This window comes from Polypterus senegalus, chromosome 2 (genome assembly GCF_016835505.1).
Source record: "Polypterus senegalus isolate Bchr_013 chromosome 2, ASM1683550v1, whole genome shotgun sequence".
Lineage (NCBI taxonomy): Eukaryota > Metazoa > Chordata > Cladistia > Polypteriformes > Polypteridae > Polypterus > Polypterus senegalus.
This window is the reverse complement of record NC_053155.1, coordinates 13,428,601-13,448,879: the sequence shown is the minus strand read 5'-3', so window position 1 is coordinate 13,448,879 and position 20,279 is coordinate 13,428,601. Positions and strand designations below refer to the sequence as shown.

Here is a 20,279-nt window from a genome sequence, read left to right as displayed (position 1 = left end):
CAGGGTGGCTTGGCTGAAACTTTATGATAGTATGAGAAGCTCAGCAATCAGGAGAGCCTGAGAGTAGATTCACTGCTCCTTCGGTGGTCTGGGCATGTTGTAAGGATGCTGCTTCCCAAGAACTACTCCAGGGCAGAGACCCTGAAGCAAACCTGGGCAATGCAGGAGAGATTATATCTCTGGGCTGGTGTGGGAACTTGTGGGAATTCCCCAGGAAGAGCTGGCATCTGTAACTGGAGAAAGGGAAGTCTGAACCAAGTTGCTTGAGCTACTGCCACTGTGACCCTCACTAGAAAAAGTGTTTGAGAAGATGAGATGAGATGTTGAGATATTCCTACAGGACTAACTTCAAAACTAACCTTTTACTCCATTATCTTTTCTAATGGCCATGATTCACACCCACTTTGGCCTTGTGGATGATGAAATACTGGCGGACTCCATTTGAAACAGTCATCCAGTCCTGTTATGTTTCTTATTGATTTCCTGTATTTGAGGTATCCTTTGATTATTTTTTTTTTCCTGACACATACGGACGTGAACAAATTTTTTGGTACCTCTCCACGCAAAAAGAGGAACCCACAATTGTCTCTGAAATAACTCGAAGCTAATAAATGAATTAGCATCACCATTGTTTATTTCATATCTAACAAAAACAAAGTTTTGACTCAAAAGAATATTTCAAATAATAACACAGACTAAAATTGCGTGGACCAAAGTGATTAGGATCCTTAACCTAATGTTTTATTATACATCTTTTAGAGTTTGTAATCACCACACAAAAGTGATTCCTTGAGCTCTCCATGAGACTTCTGAGACTGTCCACAGGCCGTTTGGCCTATTCATCCTGAGCAAATGGTTCAAGCCAGTGAGCTTCTCCAGATACAATGTTTGATGGGATTCTAATCAGGGCTCACAGAAGGCCACTTGTCCATAGACCAATGTTCTGTTCTTAGCCATTCTCAAGTGCTTTTACGTTGTGTGTATTTTGGCTCCTTATCCTGTTGGAGGATCCATGGCCTGCTACTGAGACCGAGCTTTCTGGTACTGGGCAGTACGTTTTGGTCCATAGAGTGTCTTGATGTTCTTAAAGTTTCATTGTTCCCTGCACAGACTCAAGGCACCTTATGACAGATGCAGCAAAGCAGCCCCAAAATATCATTGAGCCTCCTTGGTGTTGCACAGTAGGTTTGACGTTCTGTTCTTTGAAAAAATCATAATTTATCTGTGGACATGGAGCTGATGCGACTTGCCAAAAAGCTCCAGTGTTGTCTCGTCTGTCCAAAGGACATTCTCCCTGGAGCATTGTTGCTTGTCAATATGCATTTCAGCAAATTCCAGTCTGGCCTTTTTATGTTTTTTCGTTCAACAATGAAGTCTTCATCCACTGGGCCCGATGTCACTCCAAAAGTGACGGAGGGTGCAATCAGACACTGATGGACTTGACCTGGGAGTTCAGCTTATATATCTTTAGAAGTTTTCCTTTTTATTTGTCTACCATTCTCAATATTCTTCAGCTCATTCTACCTACAAACACATGTGACGAGACAAACATTTTATGTATAACAACTTTCACTTGTTTTGACAAATATTTAATTCTAATGTATTCATTGTTTATTCCTGTAGCACAAAATTAATTTATACAGTATAATAAAATATTACACATTTCAATGAGGTGCAATTACAGGATATTTATCATCATCACGATATTGGGAATGATTATTTTTTAAATTCTCAACTGATTTAAGTATTGTGTCAGATCGATTGTTATTTCCTCTCTAAGGTTATGTACGGTTGTTGATTTCCAGAGTCATTCTCTTTCCAGTGAAAATTTTCTTTATTGCATTTTTCATTTCCTTGTTCCTAAAGCTGTAGATGATGGGATTGATCATTGGCGGAAGGATAGTAGCGACTACAACCAGAGTGTTGTAGGCTTCGGTTGACAGCTTTACTCCTAATCCAGGAAGAATGAAAGCAGTCATCAGTGGTAAATAAAAAAGCAACACCACGAGCAGGTGTGTGACGAGGACATCAAAGACTTTCTTCTTGCTTTCAGCCGAGGAAATCTTAAGCGCTGCATGGGCGATCTTGCCATAAGATATGAGGATTATTATCAAAGTACCACAACCATTTGTAATTGCGTTTGTTGACAGAGAACTTAAATATTTAGTATTTTCATTGCAAGAAATGTGAACCATGGTGGCATAGTCACAGAAACAGTAAGGAAGGACATTAGTACGACAAAAAGAAAGTTCAGTGAAAAATTTTAAATTTTCTGTCATTTGCATGACAGCGATAATATTGCATGACAAAATGCCTGCCCACACAGTTCTGCCCGTCACAAGCTGAGGGTATCTCAACGGGTAAATGACAGCGATAAAGCGATCATACGCCATGAGAGTGAAGAGAAAGACTTCTACAATCTCAAGATAAAAGACCAGGAACATCTGAACCAAGCAGGCACCATATGGTATTGGAGAAGTGTCAAAGAGAAGAAGGGCCATCATTTTAGGGATGATATTAGTGTTGTTTAGCAAGTCTATAACAGCCAGGGCAAAAATGAAACAAAACATGGGAGTGTGGAGATGGTGGTCCAGGATTATTACTAATAGGACCAAAAAGTTTCCAAAAACGGTTGCCAGATAAACTATGGCCAAGGCAACAACTGTAATGCTTCTAATTTCAGAAGTGATTTCACAGTGCAGCACAAACTCAGACACAAAGACGGTCTCATTGCTCATCCCTGTAGGTTCCTTCTTTAAGCTGAAACATAAAAAAAAGTGATGAATGCTCTTTAGTTACAGTGTCTTGCACAGTAAAATAATTAGTGACTGAAAAATGTAAAGAAGGTCATTATTTGTTGATTTTATTTATTACATTTGCACACATGCATGTCTGTGGATCACTCTCTGAACTCATCTGAGGAACAGTGCATCACTTTTTCCACATTTTGTTATGTTACAGCCTTATTCCAAAATGGATTAAATTCATTTTTCACGCAACACACCATAATGACAAAGTACCAAATGTTTACTTGAGGTTTTTGCAAATTTATTAAAAATAAAAAAAATTGAGAAAGCACATGTACATAAGTATTCGCAGTCTTTGCCATGAAGCTCCAAATTGAGCTCAGGTGCTTCCTGTTTCTCCTGATCATCCTTGAGATGTTTAATTGGAGTCCACCTGTGGTCAATTCAGTTGATGTGATATGATTTGGAAAGGCACACACCGGTCTATAGAAGGTCTCACAGTTGACAGTTCATGTCAGAGCACAAACCAAGCATGAAGTCAAAGGAATTGTGTGTAGACCAGGATTGTCTCGAGGCACAAATCTGGGGCAGGTTACAGAAAAATTTATGCTGCTTTGAAGGTCCCAATGAGCACAGTGGCCTCCATCATCCGTAAGTGGAAGAAGTTTGAAACCACCAGGACTCTTCCTAGAGCTGGTCGGCCATCTAAACTGAGCGATCGGGGGAGAAGGGCCTTAGTCAGGGAGGTGACCAAGAACCCGATGGTCACTCTGTCAGAGCTCCAGAGGTGCTCTGTGGAGAGAGGAGAACCTTCCAGAAGGACAACCATCTCTGCAGCAATCCACCAATCAGGCCTGTATGGTAGAGTGGCTAGAAGGAAGCCACTCCTTAGTAAAAGGCACATGGCAGCCCACCTGGCGTTTGCCAAAAGGCACCTGAAGGACTCTCAGACCATGAGAAACAAAATTCTCTGGTCTGATGAGACAAAGATTGAACTCTTTGGTGTGAATGCCAGGCGTCACGTTTGGAGGAAACCAGGCACCGCTCATCACCAGGCCAATACCATCCCTACAGTGAAGCATGATGGTGGCAGCATCATGCTGTGGGGGGCAGGAACTGGGAGACCAGTCAGGATAAAGGGAAAGATGACTGCAGCAATGTACAGAGACATCCTGGATGAAAAGCTGCTCCATAGCGCTCTTGACCTCAGACTGGGGCGACGGTTCATCTTTCAGCAGGACAAGGACCCTAAGCACACAACCAAGATATCAAAGGAGTGGCTTCAGGACAACTCTGTGAATGTCCTTGAGTGGCCCAGCCAGAGCCCAGACTTGAATCCGATTGAACATCTCTGGATGAAGAGATCTTAAAATGGCTGTGCACCGACGCTTCCCATCCAACTTGATAGAGCTTGAGAGGTGCTGCAAAGAGGAATGGGCGAAACTGGCCAAGGAGAGGTGTGCCAAGCTTGTGGCATCATATTCAAAAAGACTTGAGGCTGTAATTAGTGCCAAAGGTGTATCAACAAAGTGTTGAGCAAAGACTGTGAATACTTATGTACATGTGCTTTCTCAGTTTTTTTATTTTTAATAAATTTGCAAAAACCTCGTAAACTTTTTTGTTCTGAAGAAAAAAGTGAATTTAATCCATTTTGGAATAAGGCTGTAACATAACAAAATGTGGACAAAGTGATGCGCTGTGAATACTTTCCGGATGTACTGTATGTACTATAACCCCGAGGCGAGAGGGGGTCCCTGCGCTAACCTCCCCCTCTTCTACTTTCTCTGCAGCACAGACGACTCCGCCCCTTCCGATCCCCTGCCTATAAATCCCGAAACCACCGAAGCAGGCATTCTTTGTTAAACAAAATACACCAAAGGACAGGACAGAGGTCCTGTTGGGTGATCAAAAGAAAACCAGACAATTAGCCTGATGGCTTTTCTTTTCATTTTGGACTTTTCTGTTACCCTTACACCCTTTATTTTCCTTGATTGGATTGAACGGGAATGACTGAGTTGGTGCCCCTACCTTTATTCCTGGGTCTTACAGTCCTACCACATATTTAACATATATTGTCATGCATAAATCAAAGTGAAATATGATACTTGTCACCATCTTGAGAAATTATTAAATGCAGAATTATATCGATCTGACAAGAGGTGGAAAATGGCAGGTCAAGAGGGAACAATAGGCTAGAAAAACAAGTGTAATTAAAACAATAAAATCAAACCAAAGAGATGTCTAAACCCAAAATGTTATCAAAATCAGAACACAGTGGAAAGTTCATTACCGAGGACTTTATCTTCATTCTGGATGGAGTAGTGGCACTGTGGATAAAGATGTGGGCTAGTATCTGGAAGGTTGCCAGTTCAAATCCTGTTACCACCGTGATCCTACCCCATTGGGCATTTGAGTGATGCCATTAACCTGAAATTTTCTCCAGGGCACTGTACTATGGCTGACCCCCAAAGGTCATGCAAAAACACAATTTCCCACAGGGATTATCAAAGTATATTATAAAAATCTATAACCTGAAACACAATTTTAATTAGATTAGTCAAACTTAGTCATGGAATGTATTAAGCCAGTGGCTCAGAAACTGCTGCCCTAATGGCGTTACTGGGCCTTGTCACCTAGCAATCTACTGTTACGTCTGTACACAAAATGACAGTGTCAGAGTAAGTTAAAAACAAACAATAATTAATGTTTATCACATCACATGATTAAATGGAAATAATTACATTTTTATAATCTGTAAATTAAAAAAATGTGGAAAATATTTCCGAAAACTAATGAGAAAAACTATCAGAAGCCAGAATTTTTTTTTTTTTCATAATTTTCTTACCCCATGTGTTTCATGGTGATGGCTGGGAAAAAATGTAATCTAATGTTTTCATGGGGAACAGAAATAAGTAAACCTCTGATTGAATGGTAGTCGAAGGTGACTAATGCTGGACCACAGAAAACAATATAAAAACATCAATGAAAAAAATCTCACGTTATTCGTTTCCACATGTTAAGTAATCTAGTCGTATTATCACAAGAAGAGAAATGAATGCATTTTAACTAAAATACCTGTTGAATGAATAAAGAACTTTTTAAAAATAAGAGTAGTCCGTGCATATGCAACACATTTGCAAAGGTATTGAGCTTCTGAATTGAAGACCCGCCTCTTCCCCTCATTCATTGGTCAAGAGACCTGTCTTCAATTCAATTTGAGCAAAGTGACATTTTTCCACAGATGTTTAAAATAAAACCAAGTGCCATTATGAACAATGCTGCAATATCCCCTCTTTGACACCAACACTGAAGACACACAGAACTGTGTGAAGAAATGCAGTGGGAACTCCTTTATACCATTACATTTATATAGCACCTTGCTTAGTCTTGGACTGACAAGTCAGAAGTTTTCTTTCTTTTTACTTATTCTGATGTGTGTTCAGACTATAGTGAATGTGTAAATATATATTTATTTATCTATCTATTTATATATTTATTGAGCTTCTGTTAAAAGCCAAATTTTTCCCTGAGGACAAACAATGTTCAGAAGCCATTATGAAGGCTAACAGAATTTTAGGTTATATAGCACCTTGATGTGTGGAGTACAAGTCCCAGGAGGTTCTGATCAACCTTTATAATGCACTGGTGAGGCCTCATCTGGAGCACGGTGTGCAGTTTTGTTCTCCAGGCTACAAAAAAGGACATAGCAGCACTAGAGACGGTCCAGAGAGGAGCAACTAGGCTGATTCAGGGCTACAGAAGATGAGTTATGAGGAAAGATTAAAAGAGCTGAGCCTTTACAGCTTAAGTAAAAATAAAATGAAGAGGAGACCTGACTGAAGTGTTTGAAATTATGAGGTGGAATTAGTCCAGTGGATCGAGACTGTTATTTTAAAATGAGTTCATCAAGAACACGTAGACACAGTTGGAAACTTGTTAAGGTTATTAGTACGTTTTTCTTTGCAGATAGGACCATAAACACTTGGAATAAGTGACCAAGTAAAGTGGTAGACAGTAGGACTTGAGGGACCTTGAAAACTCAACTTGATGTCTTCTTAGAAGAATTAAACGGATAGGACTGGCGCGCTTTATTGGGCTACATGGCCTGTTCTTGTGTAGACTGTCCTAATGTTCTAATCGCTTTCATTGTGGTTAAATGACATAAAACTAAAGTTGAGTGTTAAATCCCACCTGGCCATTATGGTTTTGTGTTGGGTCGGTACTACGATTTTGACTTCTGTATCAGTATCAGTTTTGAGCCTTACTGCTGATACCAAAACAATAACTTCCCCCTTGACTAGCCACTAGCAGTCCGCACACACGCAGCTCCATGCTTCATCACACAAACGAGCACCTCACTGCTCTGCCACACTCCATACATAATGACAAGGAATGTGAAGAGTGCGGATTTTCCCCTCAGAGTTTCCCATGTGTTAATATAAATATATAAAGATAGGACTAGGTGGGGGTCCCCTTTGGTGATTTGATCCTGATAAAATACATAAATTACATCAAAGAGTTTGGTGTTGGGACAGGGGGGCCTTAGCGGGTTTCTCCATGAAGTAATAATAATAATAAATGACTGAACATGAGGTGCTTGAAAGCAATGATTTACTTCTGCCGCAAAAATTAGTTAAAAATTTTTTTTCAGTACTTTTTCAGTACTAGTTGGAATAGACACCATGCATGGGCTGGCATCCTTGCCAGGATAGGTTTACAGCTGATCACCTGGCTAGGAGGCCAGGGTTAGGAAAAACCAGAAAGAAAGAAAGGATGTCCCCAGCCAGATATCTGTTTACACACGAGTCCTGGCCGAGACAGATTCATAATCCAATATAATGGTAGAAAGTGGAGAATTAAACTTCTCAGACTGTTTTCTTTCCCAATATAGTAAAGAGATGAACAGAGCATGCTGGTACCTGTAGTCCCATGGGGGCAGCCCTGCTGGGTTCTATGGGGTCCACCAGTAATCTCTACTTTCAGGGATTTCTGTTTGACCCGAAAGTGCTTCCAGAGGTCAGTGTCCTACCACCAGAAGTGCTCCCAGATCATAAAAGAAGCTACTCCACCTCATCCAGGCAATTTGGAGTTGGGTGCAGAGGACAGAAGGAGTGGAGGAGAAGAAAGAAAGAGAGAGAGAGAAAACAAATTGTATTGTGCTTGTGCTGCTCTTTCAAAGAAGACTTTGTAAGGTATTATAATTATAATAAACCTCGTATTTGCACCTGGAACTTGTCTGTGAGGCTGTGTCTGGTGTTTGGGGTCCTGCAACACCCCCTATTGGTTACACGGTATACCTTGCAACACTATTATGGGTATATATCAATTTTATTTTGTTACTCCAAGACCATGGGTGTATCGATATCTATCTATCTATCTATCTATCTATCTATCTATCTATCTATCTATTATATAGTGCCTTTCAAAAGTATCTATCTATCTATCTATCTATCTATCTATCTATCTATCTATCTATCTATCTATCTATCTATCTATCTATCTATCTATCTATCTATCTATCTATCTATCTATCTGTTGTTTACTGTGTTCCTGTAATCGTCATCATTGACTCACCTTCTTTCAGAAAGTTTGTTATCGCTGCTTTCCATGAAAACTTAATCTTAACATTTTTTCTTGGCCATCACTTCAAAGTATATAGGTTGAATAACAAATTGAAAATTATCATTTTTTTTATTGCCGTATTCCTTTAAAGCCTGTGGTGGGTTGGCACCCTGCCCAGGATTGGTTCCTGCCTTGTGCCCTGTGTTGGCTGGGATTGGCTCCAGCAGACCCCCGTGACCCTGTCTTTGGATTCAGCGGGTTGGAAAATGGATGGATGGATGGATTCCTTTAAAGCAGTAGTTCCCAAAGTGTGGGTCTCAATAAAGACCTGGGAGGTTTGCGACATGATTTCTGAAATAAACCAAAAATGGCCTTTTAAGGCATTTATTAAACCCTTACTATAAAAGAAGCATTACGTTCAAGTATGAACAGTCTTAAGCTGGGGCAAGGAGAAGGAATGAACGTTGCTGATAATGATTTTGCTAAATGAGTTGTGTTGCATACTGAAAAGTGAGTTGAATTATTGTTCGAGGTGAAAACATCTGTCCCAAAATTCGATTGCTATGCTGAACCCACCATGCTGGGATAAGGCTGGACAAGATGACTAGCAGCATTTGGGTTGTTCGCTGGTAGGCAAAAGACTAATTGTAAAAGATAAAGTATTGGAAATGACAAAACATCTGGGAGGACATTACTTTTCCACCAAGCGGGTCTTGATGTGCAGGATGTATTTTCAAATTTTGAATTACAACAGGGCATTAGCTGCATTAGCACTTACTTTGTGCCCCATCTGGCACAAAAGCAAGGTTAGACTGTTTGTTACATGGCTCAGGCAAGCAAGCTGAAGGCTGTGGTTTCGAGGGTGATTAAGACAATCAAATCAGAGAAGTGGTATTAAGCAAGTGCACTTGAGAATACGTATGGAGGAAGTTGCTAGAGGAGGGCTCTAGGCTTATGCTAACATAGTCACTTGAGATAGCAGCACAGTGTGAGCTCAGAATTTACCATATTAAACATAGCTAATAATAAAGTACCCATCCATCCCACTATATCCTAACTACAGGGTCCTGCTGGAACCAATCCCAGCCAACATAGGGTGCAAGCCAGGAAATAAACCCCAGGCAGGGTGCCAGCCTACCGCAGGGCACACACACACCAAGGACAATTTAGAATCACCAATCCACCTAACCTGCATGTCTTTGGACTGTGGGAGGAAACCCACGCAGACACGGGGAGAACATGCAAACTCCACGCAGGGCCACCGTGCCGCCCATAATAATGTACCGTTATTATTATCGTTATTATTATCTTCTGCTACATTGCTTATTTTTCTTTGCATTGTTTTATTGGAGACAATGTATTGTTTTGAGCTTGTCGGCCTCTTTTTCAACACCATATCATCAGCTCTATGTAAAATCACATTTTCTGCAATTGTATGTGGTTTATTGGCTTTTTCAATATGAAATGAAACTTGATAACTGGCTAGCAATGCTTTTTCATTAGGGGCATCAAGAAACGATGCAGCGATTAAAAATAATTAGCACACGCTTTCTTTCGCTTTCTTGAACATGAAGAACACAGTCAAACAAATTTCTGGCTAACAGGTGGCACCAGTGTTCCTATTATTTCATAACTATTTTACTGCCACTCAGCTGCTGTTTGATTGCGAATTTCCCACCTGCTCAATGCCGAATGGCAATGGATAGGGAGGGCAGCACTTCATTTCAGGGCTTAACCCTACAATAGAAGTGGAAAAAAGATGAGGAGGAAGTAGAAGAAGATGTTATATTTGTGTTTTTCTAAGAGTGCTTGTTTTATTTTAGGTGGGCATATTACTCATTCTGGAAAGCCAGAGCATCTGAAAGAAAACCCACCTAGACACGTAGAAAATGTGCCCACTCCTCACGGGGACCAAATGAGATGCAGGATTCAAACCCAGAACATTGTGCAGCAGCCGCACTAACCGTTGTGCTTCTATGCCATCCTAATTGCCAACAGTGTATGTATCGATATGAATCAATAATATGTGACAACATGCAACTTAAGTACTTAGCCTTTTTCTGGAGCTGCTCCCAATCCTGTCATGAGGCCGAGTGCTGCCCTTCACGCATGTGTGATTCTTCTGTTCATTTTTCAAACCCACTTATTCCAGTGGGTCACCATTTATTGTGCCAACATTATAGAACTCTAATCCTCAGTGGTTCACACACTCAGTCACACTCACCCAGTCTGGATTTAACAAGCAGTCTAATGTCTAAATATTTGGGATTTTGGAGGAGTCGCCGTATGGACATTAGAAGAACATGCAAACTCCACACAGACAGTGGCTGAGATTTGAACCCAATCTCCCTGAGTTGTAAAGCAGCCTCACAAATCAGTCTTTACTTTAAGCACACTCCTAGCAGGCACCTTACAATTAATAAAATCGGTGAAGAATGAATAGAGCAATAATCATAAAACTAAATGATAAACAAGCAGAGAACTTCTCAGAAATAATAAGTTATGCCTTCAACCTCAGTTTTAGAAACTCTACGAGTTAGTGTTTGGCTTGTGACGTACCTTGGGAATGAAATCCTTCCCAAAACAGCCAGGGCACTCTTCTTTCCAACGTTTAATTCAGATGTCGCCTGGAAGTAAAACTTTGTTCATTTACTTTCCACCTATGTCTTTGATCTCATCATTAAATAATTCAGTCAGCACTTTAGCTTCAGTACGCTTTGTGAATTCTCCTGTTTAAATTACACATACGTTGCATTTATTTGACAGTTTTGCCACCTCCTAAAATCAAAAGCCTCATCTCTGTCCTTCCCCTTTGGAGATCTTCACACAAACAGCACAGGCATGGAGTCCTAAGGGATCACGGCTGAAGCCCTCTGCAGGTTTCCACTTCTAAAGCTAGAATGTTGGCTAAAAAAAGACACTCGAATCCACCAGTGCTTCACCATGAGGTGCAAATGCAATTGTCAGACTGCGTTAATTAGAACACGACACCCCAGGCTAAACCAGGTAAACTGGGCCACCTTATCCAATGTGACTTTCAAGATCAGAATACATTATCTATTTCAGTGTCAAAAGTGCAGATTCATCAGAGTTTTCACAGACTCACAACTTGCCGCAGTGAAATAAAAACCTGGATCGAGCAGAACTCTTTAAAATTAAACTGCAACAAAACTGAACTCCTGTATATTGGCACTAAAGCGCTACTTAAGGAAATGAGCTCCGTCTCAGTCACTCTTGACGGTGATCTCATCACTTCTTCTGATGCAAGGAATCTTTTGATTCCTCCCTTTCTTATTCCGCCCATATAAACCACATTAGATAGATAGATAGATACCTGCCTTGTGCCCTGTGCTGGCTCAGATTGGCTCCAGCAGACCCCCATGACCCTGTGTTCGGATTCAGCGGTGTTAGAAAATGGATGGATGGATGGATAGATAGATACTTTATTAATCCCAAGGGGAAATTCATTAAGAAACTTTCTTACTTTCACCTCTGTTTCCATTAGGGGGCGATATAGCTCCCTACTTGGAATAAGTTCTTTTATAATTGCGGCGTTTCAAGTAACATGAACAATACAGAGATATAATATTAAAAGGTGATATCCATAGTGATACGGTGGTAAAAATCACATAAGAGAAAATAATTTAGCTTTCTTTACTGACGATTTAAACGGCATTACAGACGAGGAAGCCATAATAACAAGACAATACCAAGGTGAGATTTTGGTCTATACAGTCTGTCATTTTTTCGTCGCTGTGCTGGAAGGGTTTTCGGTACCAATGACAATATCACCCATCCGTCCATCCATTGGCTTCAAAATGTTTGGCTGCTGCCCAAGTATTTATATGCTGTCTTCTCCATGTGTAGGCCCTTCCTAGGTTTCCAAACAAGGAAAGGAAACGATTCAATCTCATCTCTAACATACAGGAATAGTACAATGCCTATTTTCGCAGTTGTCCCCTTCATTCTCTAAATGCTAGCTCATGCAAGTGAATTTATAAAATAATTTCTTGTACAGAGCACAGTGGCATTAAACTTACATTCTTGTTACAGCCTCCATCACATATCCCATGTTCGCTCATTCCTTTCCTTTTCTAACTCTGAGAAACTTGTCCCTGCTTTTATCACATCCCGCATCGATTATTTGTAACTTCGCTGCTGGCAGATGCCCTTCTTATCTTATACAGTTTTTTCAATTGCTTAGACACTAAAATTAAAACTTTCTCACAATTAACAAATCCTCATACTCAAGGAGCAAAACACGGCCTAGATTTGCACAACTGTAAGCACATTTTCAGCTTCACACTTTTGCAAAACATAACACACAGTGATTTGCAAAACACTAAACACACTTAACATACATTACACACAAAATCTACCATGAAGTCACTTCCTTGCAATACCAAAGCACTGACTGTCAAATTACCGCACCGACCAACCAATTGGTTCAACACAGTCATCAGGTGTGCAAATATGTGTTTGCTTAATTGTAGACACACCAATCAGGTGTTTAAGCACTTTAAAAAGGCAACAGGCAAGTTCAACCTGTCTTCAACAAAATGGACAGTGTCGGAAGAAGAGGAAAGTACGGATGAGAGGGGAATCGGAGAGAACAAGGTGGAGGAAGAGGCCAAGGTAGGGGAAGAGGAAGAGGAGAGGAAGACCTAGAGGAGGGGTAGGACATGCACAAAGAAGAAGACAACCAAATCTGTGTAACGAAATTTGTGCTACAATTGTGGACCATGTAATAAACCACGGGCTAACACTGAGGGAGGCTGGACTGAGAGTATAGCCTAACCTAAGCAGGAACACAGTGGCATCAATAGTTCGGACATTTCGTCAAGAGCACAGGTGAGAAACTTCTGTCAACAGAAAATCCATAGCTTACTGCATGTACTATATCAACTGTTTTGGTAGGTATTCATGTTTCATTTTACAGTAAGCTACATGTATTTTGTTTGCCCAACATAGGATTGAATGTCGAGAACACCAAGGAGGGAGGCGCCCTATATTCACACAGGAGCAAGAAAGAGAGATCATAAACCTCGTTTTGGCCAATAATGCAATCAGACTTCGAGAAATTCAAGCCCATATTGTCAATGATCACCAAATTTTCAATAATGTCCTACAGGTCTCTCTGTCAACAATAGGCCGTATCCTTAAAAAACATCAAGTTGTGATGAAACAATTGTATAAAGTGCCATTTGAAAGAAATTCAGACAGGGTGAAAGTCCTGCGGCATGAATATGTGGCGGTATGTTTTGACAGTCAAACAAATTTCTGGCTAACAGGTGGCACCAGTGTTCCTATTATTTCATAACTATTTTACTGCCACTCAGCTGCTGTTTGATTGCGAATTTCCCACCTGCTCAATGCCGAATGGCAATGGATAGGGAGGGCAGCACTTCATTTCAGGGCTTAACCCTACAATAGAAGTGGAAAAAAGATGAGGAGGAAGTAGAAGAAGATGTTATATTTGTGTTTTTCTAAGAGTGCTTGTTTTATTTTAGGTGGGCATATTACTCATTCTGGAAAGCCAGAGCATCTGAAAGAAAACCCACCTAGACACGTAGAAAATGTGCCCACTCCTCACGGGGACCAAATGAGATGCAGGATTCAAACCCAGAACATTGTGCAGCAGCCGCACTAACCGTTGTGCTTCTATGCCATCCTAATTGCCAACAGTGTATGTATCGATATGAATCAATAATATGTGACAACATGCAACTTAAGTACTTAGCCTTTTTCTGGAGCTGCTCCCAATCCTGTCATGAGGCCGAGTGCTGCCCTTCACGCATGTGTGATTCTTCTGTTCATTTTTCAAACCCACTTATTCCAGTGGGTCACCATTTATTGTGCCAACATTATAGAACTCTAATCCTCAGTGGTTCACACACTCAGTCACACTCACCCAGTCTGGATTTAACAAGCAGTCTAATGTCTAAATATTTGGGATTTTGGAGGAGTCAGCCAGTATGGACATTAGAAGAACATGCAAACTCCACACAGACAGTGGCTGAGATTTGAACCAATCTCCTGAGTTGTAAAGCAGCCTCACAAATCAGTCTTTACTTTAAGCACACTCCTAGCAGGCACCTTACAATTAATAAAATCGGTGAAGAATGAATAGAGCAATAATCATAAAACTAAATGATAAACAAGCAGAGAACTTCTCAGAAATAATAAGTTATGCCTTCAACCTCAGTTTTAGAAACTCTACGAGTTAGTGTTTGGCTTGTGACGTACCTTGGGAATGAAATCCTTCCCAAAACAGCCAGGGCACTCTTCTTTCCAACGTTTAATTCAGATGTCGCCTGGAAGTAAAACTTTGTTCATTTACTTTCCACCTATGTCTTTGATCTCATCATTAAATAATTCAGTCAGCACTTTAGCTTCAGTACGCTTTGTGAATTCTCCTGTTTAAATTACACATACGTTGCATTTATTTGACAGTTTTGCCACCTCCTAAAATCAAAAGCCTCATCTCTGTCCTTCCCCTTTGGAGATCTTCACACAAACAGCACAGGCATGGAGTCCTAAGGGATCACGGCTGAAGCCCTCTGCAGGTTTCCACTTCTAAAGCTAGAATGTTGGCTAAAAAGACACTGAATCCACCAGTGCTTCACCATGAGGTGCAAATGCAATTGTCAGACTGCTTAATTAGAACACGACACCCCAGGCTAAACCAGGTAAACTGGGCCACCTTATCCAATGTGACTTTCAAGATCAGAATACATTATCTATTTCAGTGTCAAAAGTGCAGATTCATCAGAGTTTTCACAGACTCACAACTTGCCGCAGTGAAATAAAACCTGGATCGAGCAGAACTCTTTAAAATTAAACTGCAACAAAACTGAACTCCTGTATATTGGCACTAAAGCGCTACTTAAGGAAATGAGCTCCGTCTCAGTCACTCTTGACGGTGATCTCATCACTTCTTCTGATGCAAGGAATCTTTTGATTCCTCCCTTTCTTATTCCCCATATAAACCACATTAGATAGATAGATAGATACCTGCCTTGTGCCCTGTGCTGGCTCAGATTGGCTCCAGCAGACCCCCATGACCCTGTGTTCGGATTCAGCGGTGTTAGAAAATGGATGGATGGATGGATAGATAGATACTTTATTAATCCCAAGGGGAAATTCATTAAGAAACTTTCTTAATTTCACCTCTGTTTCCATTAGGGGGCGATATAGCTCCCTACTTGGAATAAGTTCTTTTATAATTGCGGCGTTTCAAGTAACATTAACAATACAGAGATATGATATTAAAAGGTGATATCCATAGTGATACGGTGGTAAAAATCACATAAGAGAAAATAATTTAGCTTTCTTTACTGACGATTTAAACGGCATTACAGACGAGGAAGCCATAATAACAAGACAATACCAAGGTGAGATTTTGGTCTATACAGTCTGTCATTTTTTCGTCGCTGTGCTGGAAGGGTTTTCGGTACCAATGACAATATCACCCATCCGTCCATCCATTGGCTTCAAAATGTTTGGCTGCTGCCCAAGTATTTATATGCTGTCTTCTCCATGTGTAGGCCCTTCCTAGGTTTCCAAACAAGGAAAGGAAACGATTCAATCTCATCTCTAACATACAGGAATAGTACAATGCCTATTTTCGCAGTTGTCCCCTTCATTCTCTAAATGCTAGCTCATGCAAGTGAATTTATAAAATAATTTCTTGTACAGAGCACAGTGGCATTAAACTTACATTCTTGTTACAGCCTCCATCACATATCCCATGTTCGCTCATTCCTTTCCTTTTCTAACTCTGAGAAACTTGTCCCTGCTTTTATCACATCCCGCATCGATTATTTGTAACTTGCTGCTTTTTTTCAATTGCTTAGACACTAAATTCTCTGAATTTACTGTCTTCTTTATTTATTTATTTGGTTTGTACAATGCTATATACTGTATACCCTGCCGTTCTTTCTTATATTCTGTAAGTGCCTTGAGCATGAGAAAGGCGCTATATAAATAAAATGAATTATTATTATTATTATTATTATTATTATTATTTCTATTCAGGAAAACATTTGTATCCGATGTTACATATACCCTGCTGTTTTATTCTAAGACTCTGTGAAGCGCCTTGAGTATGGGAAAGGCACTATATAAATAAAATGTATTATTATTATTATTATTTATGGAGGATTTAATATACCTTTTTTTTTTTTTTAATTGGACTCCAAGGATTTTAAATGACTTTCTGAAAATCACACAGTGAATTGAAAACTGGAATTGATATTGTTTTTGTTATTTTCTTTACCTTTTTTGAGCCATTATAAATACAGTACATATTCATCATTACTTATTTTTGTTTATTGTTGTGTATATATATTAATTCGGTGTCATTGCAGAGGACTGCATTTAATTTAAAGTGCATAGCATTCGATTTTCTTGGCTTTGCTTACACTATAATAAAGAATTATTTTCTTCTTGAATATTTTCTTTGAATCAGTGTCTCCACTTTCCACTACTGGTCCATTCCGATACGTTACAGATGTCCAGAGTTTGAGTGTGTGCAGAGGTGGCAGTGCACCTAAGTATTATATGTATTGCTATTGCCTTTTTTAATCCTTTCTAAGGATTTTGATTAAGTATTTTGTATTGGGACTTCTGTCTTAGAAGCCAAGGGGTTTACAATAATCCTCTCCATTGCTTTTATGTATATTTTTGAAGTCCATTTGGACCAGTGTAGACCAAATCCAGACATCAGAGCAGACAGTCAAGCTGCCTAAAAGTGAGCCTTATCTGGATAGCCTAGTAGGCAGACTGGCTTGCTTTCCGGCTCTGTTTTGGAGGCCTCATACCATTTTGCCATTTTTTGTGTGTGCCAATTATAACAACAGTTTACCGATGACTCACCAATCAAAGAAGATCACCCACTAGAGTCCGTCATCTCAGCATTGGTGGATAAAAATGACAGTTTTCATTTCAAGACATATTTAAATAGATAGATAGATAGATAGATAGATAGATAGAGTGAAAGGCACTATATGATAGATAGATAGATAGATAGATAGATAGATAGATAGATAGATAGATAGATAGATAGATAGATAGATAGATAGATAGATAGATAGATAATGTGAAAGGCCCACTGGGGAACGCATTTTTTGTTGAGTTAGATCTTACACTTGTTTTTTACTAATTTTTGGGTGGTGAATCCAGAAATGACCCCAGTTTTTTGCTATCACATCCAGTTTTTACGATACAGGGTACCCTCCATTTTTGTCAAAAAACATGCAAATGTTACATACAATGAAAAAATAATTAAATAATAACATGAATGTACTGTTTGTTTAAATTTCTTTTGTTCATACAAAGGATTTATTGTTACTCTATGACATTTTTTTACAGTAAAACATTTGAAAATTAATCAGGTAAGCGGTTAAGGTAAAAATTTTCGCTTATAGCTTTTCCTGGAGTGTTCAGTGTTAGGACAATCCCGCCGGATGCTCCAACAATAGTCAGCCATCATATGTACATCCCATCTACCCTGATACCGTCCTTCCATGACCTTCAAATCTTGGTGGAATCGTTCACCTTGCTCATCATTGACTGCACTAAGATTTTCCGGGAAGTTAGAAAGATGGCTATGGAGAAAATGCACCTTGATGCGCATCTTGCAACCAAGCATTTTGTAGCTCTCCAAGATTCTTTCTATCAACAAGTGGCTCATGTAGAATGTTTGGTTCACCTGGTTTTAGGGTAGATCTTGGAGGCCAATTCCTTTCCACCCAATGCTTTCCATGAGCTCTGCTGTACCACATACACAGATAACAGGGATACTTGGTGTATCCGCATTGCTGACCAAGAAGGAAGCATACCATTTTAAGGTCAACACAGATGACCCAATTGTGATTGTGATATTGCAACAACTCAATGACTCTCTTTATGTCTGCATATTCATCACAAAGAGAAACTGAACGGCCAATTGGGACTGACCCAAATATATTGCCATTGTAAATGGAGGACACAATTTAAGCTCGAGTTAAGTTATAGATTGGAATTCCCAATTCCTCCATTAAACCATATATGTTATGGCAATACACAAAGTCACTGTCAGTTCTAAAGTACTGCAGAAATGCAATTTCTCTCATTCGAAAGTATGATACCTTGGTTCCTTTTTTAAGTAAGTTTTACTCACGCAGTCTTGATGCTAGGAGTTCTGAAGCCTTCTTTGATAGTCCCAAATCACTCAACTCATGCTGATCAAATCCCTTACGAACAGAGTCCTCTTCAATTTCAAACTCTTCATCATTGTTGTCACCTAGTTCATCACCATAATCATGTTCTTCAAGAGAGGGTAGTGTAATGAAAACCGGCACTGGGATTTCATCTGAATGACACACTGGGCGTACAGCCGATGGTAGACTAAAATACTCTATGTTACATTTATTTTTCTTGTTATATCCTGAAGTTTTCACAATACAAATGTAACGGTCACTGAAATGATCTCCTGGCTCTCGCCAAACCATAGGTATACCAAATGGCATCTTATCATGTGTTACCTTTGCTCACATCCGTAAACCCTCAACACACTGTTTGCACACCTTATGATGGGTCCAAGATTTATCTTGATCACCAAGTTTAACTTTGAAATATGCCAAATAGGCTTGCTCTACAAATGTGCTGATGTTTACCCTTTGACTGGGAATGGTGAAACTGCCACAGATATAACAAAATGAATCAGGGTTGTTTAGGCACGTACGACGAGAAACAGCAGTCAGACATGATCTGAAAGAAAGGAAATACGTGTGTAAGTAGAAACCGCTGACCACACTGTCTTGCGTATAAATGAATAGCCAATACAAATCCATGCTACAGTAATCGCACTAGTATAAGAGGTAGAGAAAAAAACTGACGTGATAGAAGAAAACTAACTGCACTTTCAGAATCAGCATACCTATTTTAGTTTAAATAAGCTTAAAAATTGAAGTCAACAAAAAATTTGTTCAAAATTGTTCACCAGTGAATAGATAGATAGATAGATAGATAGATAGATAGATAGATAGATAGATAGATAGATAGATGTGAAAGGCACTATATGATAGATAGATAGATAGATAGATAGATAGATAGATAGATAGATAGATAGATAGATAGATAGATAGATAGATAGATAGATAGATGTGAAAGGCACTATACACTGAAAAAAGTATAACATGGATGTTGTTCATTCAACGTAAATTTTCTCTTTCAAGCAACTTAAGATTAGTCATTTAGTGTTGCAGCTTGAAATATTTGGTTTCAGATCTCAATCAAAGTACAAAAAATGTTTGTACCAAATTAAGCTTTGGTGGAGGAAATACATGTAAAAATCCTATTTCATTTAACTTAATATTTTAGGTTGTTCATGTGCTGTGTTTGGGGGCCGTTTGTATATTCTTTTGGTCGAACTTTCCAGTTTGATGGCTTTCCAACTGCCAAAAAAGAAGAACAACTTAAAGAAGATTTTCTTCAGTAAAAAAAACAAGTGAATTGCACCCAATCACTCTAAATGATTTCCCTCAACTTTAAAATTGTGGGATCAATAAGCTAAAAAGAATTATTGGATCAGATTGAAAATATTAAGTATGAATCATCACATTTTTTTTTCAGTGTATAATAGATAGATAGATAGATGTGAAGGCACTATATAATGATAGATAGATAGATAGATAGATAGATAGATAGATAGATAGATAGATAGATAGATAGATAGTAGAAAGGCACTATATAGATAGATAGATAGATAGATAGATAGATAGATAGATAGATAGATAGATAGATAGATAGATAGATAGATAGATAGATAGATAGATAGATAGATAGATAGATAGATATCAATACACCCTTGGTCTTGGAGTTACAAAATAAAATTGATATATATCCATAACAGTGTTGCAAGGTTTACCGTGTAACCAGCAGGAGGCATTGTAGGACTAGCACTTCTCTAGCACTGCTATGTCCATT

The 20,279-nt window shown here is 39.3% G+C and overlaps 1 protein-coding gene across 1 annotated transcript; it reads right to left on the bottom strand.

Moving 5' to 3' along the window:
- Positions 1 to 1,781: 1,781 nt before the first annotated feature.
- On the bottom strand, positions 1,782 to 12,381 carry LOC120524171 (olfactory receptor 13G1-like). Its single transcript, XM_039746052.1, has 2 exons — positions 12,350 to 12,381; positions 1,782 to 2,760 (listed from the first exon to the last, which is right to left on the bottom strand). The coding sequence occupies exons 1-2, from the start codon at positions 12,379 to 12,381 to the stop codon at positions 1,782 to 1,784; spliced, it is 1,011 nt and encodes a 336-aa protein (XP_039601986.1).
- Between the last annotated feature and the right edge of the window lie 7,898 nt (positions 12,382 to 20,279).